The sequence below is a fragment of the Hydractinia symbiolongicarpus genome, chromosome 7, assembly GCF_029227915.1.
Source record: "Hydractinia symbiolongicarpus strain clone_291-10 chromosome 7, HSymV2.1, whole genome shotgun sequence".
Classification (NCBI taxonomy): Eukaryota; Metazoa; Cnidaria; class Hydrozoa; order Anthoathecata; family Hydractiniidae; genus Hydractinia; species Hydractinia symbiolongicarpus.
The window spans coordinates 24,047,622-24,054,461 of record NC_079881.1 but is presented as its reverse complement, the minus strand read 5'-3'; the positions used below and the strand labels follow the sequence as shown (position 1 = coordinate 24,054,461).

The 6,840-nt window shown below is 42.5% G+C and overlaps 1 protein-coding gene across 1 annotated transcript; it reads left to right on the top strand.

The window, feature by feature from the left end:
* The first annotated feature begins 2,170 nt into the window (after positions 1-2,170).
* On the top strand, positions 2,171-3,021 carry LOC130648643 (uncharacterized). Its single transcript, XM_057454699.1, has 2 exons — positions 2,171-2,630; positions 2,906-3,021. The coding sequence occupies exons 1-2, from the start codon at positions 2,171-2,173 to the stop codon at positions 3,019-3,021; spliced, it is 576 nt and encodes a 191-aa protein (XP_057310682.1).
* Positions 3,022-6,840: the final 3,819 nt, after the last annotated feature.

The window sequence follows — 6,840 nt, the reverse complement described above, 5'->3', positions numbered from 1 at the left end:
AAACATGTCAAAACTTCAAGAGACTTACTATCAACCTCAAAATTTATGGAAAGGACAAAAGGCTGTTCAGAATTTAAGAGGATTCGGCTTCAAACCAAAGGAGATTAAGAAGTGGCTATCAAAACAAGCATTTTGGCAAGTACATTTACCCGCCCCAAAACATGTTGAAAGACCACATTATGAAGTTACCACCCCTAATGATTTACATCAATTCGATTTATTGTACATGCCCGGTGACATACTGTATGGTAATAAATATAAGTACATTTTGTCGGGAATCGATGCTGCTTCCAGATACAAGGTAGCCCGACCTTTGAGGACTAAGAAAGCCAAAGAGGTTGCCGCTATGATTGAAGACATCTACAAGGCCGGACCATTAACTTATCCGAAAACTTTCCAATGTGATAACGGTTCAGAATTCAAAGCAGATGTGACAAAGCTGTTGGAGAAGCATAAGGTTGAAATTAAAAGGGCGACTACAAAATATAAGCATACGCACACAGCTTTTGTCGAGGCGTTGAACAAGATACTTGCGGAAAATTTATTCAAAATACAAGATGCTCAAGAACTGAATGATTCTGAAAAGGTATCATCTACATGGGTTAAGCATCTGTATAAACTGATTGATAGGCTAAACGATACAAAGACGCAGATGATTGGTATGAAACCAAAAGATGCTATTATAATGAAAGAGGTGCCTCTGGTTAATCAAGAGAATTATCCACCTGAAGTAGAATTACCAAAAGATGGCCTGTATAGATATCTACTACAACCTGGTGAAGAGCATGATGATGGGCGGAGACGGGCAACCGATAGAATATGGTCGAAAAACACATATAGATTGCGTGAGGTAATAACGCAACCTGGTAACCGTGTAATGTACTATGTTCAAGACGGACCCGGACGGGCTTTTGTAAAAGAGGAATTGATGTTAATACCTGAAGATACAGAATTACCTCCTGATTATGTGCAAGGTTGGTGAAAAAGGGGGCGATATCTTTACCTGTTTCTAGTAAAGATGATGCTGGGGATCGCGCAGGGTGGTCGGCAGATATGGCCGCTATGGCTCAGTCTTGGGGGACGATCGACACCTCAGGATTTTTGTTACTCGGGCGGGTAACAAATATCGGGAATTCATGTTCAATATTGTCTAATGACAAAATCTATTGGCGCTCGACACACGGGACAATTATCTTCCCCCTTTTCCAATTTATATGCGCACGATAAACAGCAGCAGCAATGTCCCGTTCTATCATGAACAAAGGTTGCGCTCTTTCTTTTAGAAAGACAAATGATACATCTATCATCTTCATCTAGGTCATCATCGTCATCACTAAAAAAATCACGATCAATCAGCGCTCTTGTCCTAGTCGTCCTCTTCTCATCATCGTCCTCATCTTCATCAATGTCAAGCTGTGCTGGTACCGATCCAGGTGCCGGTTGTTGAAATGGAGGTGGTCTGGTGGGTCCGGGCTCATTATAATGAGTATGATCTATTGATAATAATAATTGGATAAGCTCGTCCCTTCTTAGATGCGAGTATCTAGATGCGCCGAGGAAACCCGCTCGGTTTCGTAAATCACGGACCGTGAAAAGACTAAAGTCATCAATATATTCTCTACTGTAGGTGGGTGGTGTCGGTCTAGGTGTCGGAACACTCTCGATTGCTATCCGGCGGGAATAATGCGATAGATCAATCGATAATAATAATCTGATAAGCTCAGCCCTTCTGAGCCGCGAGTATCCATGTAGGCCAAGGTACCTCGCTCTGGCTCTTAAATCAGGGAGCGTGAAAAGACTAAAGTCATCAATATATTCTCTGCTGTAGGTGAGGGCGCGTACGATCGGTGAAGACATGGTTGGATATGATATACGAATACAGAATCTTTAACCCGATTTTATAGATCGTATTTGAGGTTGGCGATTAGCACGCCATGGATATCTCCGCGAATTCCTGGCCTTTGTTACTCGGGCGGGTAACAAAAAATCCCGTGGTGTCGATGGATACTCACCCACGGTGGATCGGCACTCTGTGTGTTTTAGCGTGTTTTACTACAATTTTAGCACGGTGTGGCAACCACAAACTAGGACACTCATGACCCTCCAACACGGTTTACGATTTTTTTTAAAAAAGGGTTAAAGATTCTGTATTCGTATATCATACGCAAGCATGACTTCGAGAAATACCTTTGCTGAATTAAGAAAACTCGCTAAGGAACGCGGCCTACATGGCTACGCAAAGCTCAGAAAGGCCGAGATTATCGAATTATTGGGACCAACTACCGTTTCAGCACCGGTTAGACCGGTACCCATGCCGAGACCCTCGAGACCCGTACCGGTGTCGAGACCTAGACCGAGACCGAGACCGAGACCGGCACCTAGACCGGTGTCGAGACCGATATCGGCACCTAGATACACCGGACCGCCTAGACTCTACAGCCCTTTACCAACATCTAGACCCGCCATACATGTACCGCCTACATCAATCAAATCTCTGGGGAGTTTTCTAGGATCCGATGGATCTGTACCCATACCAACACCGAGACCGAGACCTAGACCATTTAGATCTGGCTCTGACATGGATATTTTTGAGCAGGAAGAAATGGCTAAAACCAGACCTATATTGAAAAGCAAGTTGATTGAATGGAGAGACTGGTTGACGAAACATGTACCTAAGGCTATTAAGGATAAAACAACAAAAGCTTTCAAAACCATGAAGGATAAGATCATGGGTTTGTATAAAAAGGGCAGTGGAGAGGAAGAGGTGAAAGAGGTGAAAGAGGAAAACCCCTATACTCCCATTGAGGAGGCGTTTGACCGTTCATACAAACGTTTCAAGATAAACTCGGATGGTAAGAAGAGGAATGTCAAGGTCTTTCTCAAACAGCTTAAGCCTATCGTTAAGAGGTTGATGAAGGAAGTGCTCAGGCAGAAGAAGTCGCTGAAGACTCAGGCTACACTGTGGGTGAAATGGGTAAAGGAGGACACCGGCTCGACCGATGCCCCACGTGTATATGTTGACAAAGCGTTCAATAGCTATATGGAGGTATTACATTCCAACGATGACATTTCTAATGTTTTCGATCGGATGTGTAATAAGATAATCGAGCAGATTGAAAACCCTGCGCTTCCCGCCAGCGGATTCACAATCGATAAAATCCTACATATGCATGTGGACTTTCACAAACTAAAATTAACTAGAGGTAGTTCTTACTTGCCACTACCCAAGAATTTCAGTGGTAAGTTCTCCGTGATCAATCCCAAAAATGAAGATGATGAATGCTTCAAATGGGCCGTTTTAGGTGCCTTATATCATGATAAGATTGATAATCATCCCGAACGAATCTCAAACCTTAAGAAGTTTGAAGACAAGTGCAATTGGGATTGTCTATCTTTCCCAATGGCGCTAAATAAAATAGATTTGTTTGAGAGAAGGAACCCTGATATCGCCGTGCATGTTTTGACAAAAGATGACAAAGAGGGTGTCTATATGTGTCGAAAGTCGAAGCATCTTGACCGGGATGAGACGATTGTTTTGTTTTTACTGTGCGAAGGGGATAAGAGGCATTATATCGCTGTTAAGAACCTGAGCGGTGTCCTGAGCAAGGCCAACTCAAAGCATGAACATAAAGAGCATTATTGCTTGAATTGTCTCTCTGGTTTTCCAAGCGAACGGAAAAGGGATGAGCACTTTGAGTATTGTAAGAATAACGATGCCGTTAATATTCAACTCCCTAGGGAGGGTAGCACCTTAACCTTCACCCACGGTCAGTACCAGCTCAAAGCCCCATTCATCATGTATGCCGATTTCGAAGCTTTTACAAAACCTGAAGAGATAGAGTGTGGATCGTCCACCGAGAAAGTTGGTAAACATATCCCCACCGGATTCTGTTGTTATAGTAAATATGCTCATGGCGAAGTTTTGAACCCTCTGAAGCTTTACCGTGGTGATGACTGTGTTCCGCGCTTTGTGGATCATGTGGTTTCCGAGGCGAAAAGGTTATACAACATGTTTCCACAACTTGGTATGCAGGATCTAACCGATGAAGAACTTGATGGATATGAAAATTCCACCGACTGCCACATCTGTATGAGAGAATTTGGTGATTATGACATCAAGGTTAGGGATCACTGTCATTTTACTGGCAAGTTTCGTGGATCGGCACACATGGAATGTAATCTCCGTTACAAGGTGCCTAATTATATTCCGGTTGTCTTCCATAATCTGAGCGGATATGATTCACATCTATTTATCAAAGAGCTTGCGAAGAAGTATGGAGAAGGTGGTATGAGTGTAATCGCTGAAAATAAAGAGAAATATATCTCTTTCTCGACCGATGTTAAGGTTGGTGAATACACCGACAAAAATGGTGAGACCAAAGACAAAAAGATACAACTGAGATTCATAGACTCATTTAGATTTATGTCAAGCAGCCTAAGCTCCCTGGCTGACAACCTATCAGATGATCAATGCAAAAACCTTCGAAAATTCTTCAATGGTGACGAATTCAACATAATGAGAAGGAAGGGTGTATACCCATATGAGTATGTTAACTCATTCGATAGGTTTAATGAAACTGAGCTCCCGTCAAAGGATGATTTCTACAGCAAGCTGAACATGAATGGTATCAGCGATGCCGATTATGCGCATGCCCAGAAGGTGTGGAAGGACATGAAAGTTGAAAATATGGGCGTTTATCATGATATCTATCTCAAGACGGATGTTCTGCTTCTGAGTGATGTGTTTGAGACATTCAGAGAGACATGTTTGAGAAACTATAAACTAGATCCCGCTCATTTTTACACGGCCCCCGGATTAGCTTGGCAGGCATGCCTGAAAAAGACAGATGTTGAGCTGGATTTGTTGTCAGATATGGATATGTTACTGTTTGTGGAGATGGGTATTAGGGGCTGTCTCTGTCAGGCCGTTCACAGACACGCGAAGGCAAATAATCCATATATGGGCGATATGTATAATACTTCAGAAGATACAACCTATCTACAGTATCTTGATGCTAACAATCTGTATGGATGGGCTATGATACAGAAGATGCCCACCGGGGGGTTTGAGTGGGATGATTCCGGTAAATTTACACCCGAACTCATTTCAGAGTTGGCTGTGGAAAACGGTGAAAAGGGGTACATGCTTGAGGTTGATGTTAGATATCCACATAATCTTCATGACACACATAACGATCTTCCTTTCATGCCCGAGAGGAAGGTTATCAATGGTGTCGGGAAGCTGACACCGTGTCTTTCGGACAAGAGGAACTATGTGATTCATATCCGTGCGCTTGCTCAAGCTTTGAATCACGGTCTTGTTCTGAATAAGGTTCATAGGGTACTGAGGTTTGATCAGAGCGCATGGTTGAAACCTTACATCGACTTCAATACACAGCTGCGCACGGAGTCAAAGAATGACTTTGAAAAGGATTTCTTCAAGCTGATGAACAATTCTGTCTTTGGTAAGACAATGGAGAATCAGCGAAGACAGAAGGATATACGTTTGGCCACCAACAAAAAGAATTATGAGAAAATGGTGATGAAGCCAAATTTCAGGGGTGCAATCCGTTTCTCGGAAACACTGATGGGGATAGAGATGTCCAAGATCAAGATCAAAATGAACAAACCTATCTACCTCGGCCCCACGATCCTCCATCTATCCAAGATGGTTATGTATGAGTTCCACCATGATTACATGAGACCGAAATATGGTGATGATGTGAAGCTTTGCTACATGGATACGGATTCATTCGTTTACCACATAAAAACAGACGACTTTTACAAAGATATCGCGAACGATGTGTCTGCGAGATTTGACACATCTGGGTATGATAAGGAAGATGGTAGACCTCTACCATTAGGTTTGAATAAAAAGATCATTGGGCTGATGAAGGACGAGTTGGGTGGTAAGGTGATGACTGAGTTCATCGCCCTAAGAGCTAAGACATACGCATACAAACAGCTATGTGGTAGGGAGGGTAAGAGATGTAAGGGGGTGAAGAAATGCGTGGTGAGGGAGACCATAGGTTTTGCCGATTATAAGAGATGTCTGTTTGAGGGTGAGAACATTTACAGAACCCAAATGACCTTTAGATCTATTAAGCATGATGTTCACACAATAAAAACAAATAAACTGGCGCTCAATGCGGATGATGATAAACGCATAATTTCGGAAGATGGTATTACCACACTGGCAAGAGGACATTATAGACACACATAACACTATAAATTATAAGGCACGACAGATGAGGGTGGGGAGGGACCCATGGGGAGGGGACACGGCGGGGGTTGGGGGGTTGGGGCGGATCCGGACATTCGTAGGTGCTAACGGATTTTATAGACTCTTCTATCGTTGATTTGACGTGGATGGCCTATAATTTGACGTGGAATGGTACAACATATATTAATCGCTGTCCTAGGATCGGCATTTTCCTATCTCTAATGTAGTTTTTTAAACTGTTCCTATTGATTAAGCCCGCGATAACGGCTAGGATTGGTCCCACAATAAAAAATGGCTTACTTATCTAAATTTTTAAATAAGGCGCTACCACAGCGGCTAGTATAATCCCTGAGTTACAGCAATCATGTCAAATTAAGAACAATGTTTTTCCTTGGAATCCATTTGTCTCATTTATTGCATTTATAAGGTAACAGTCCAGAATCAGTTCAACTAAGTCCCACAGTCAATCGCTTCACTGCTAAAAGCGATGCAACCTAGTAAAATCAGAAAAATATCGCTAAATACATGTTGGTACGTATATGTGACACAACCGTTGTAACTTAAACGGACTGACACCGTTAGAAAGTCAATGAGATGTAGTTTTTAAAATTTTCTCT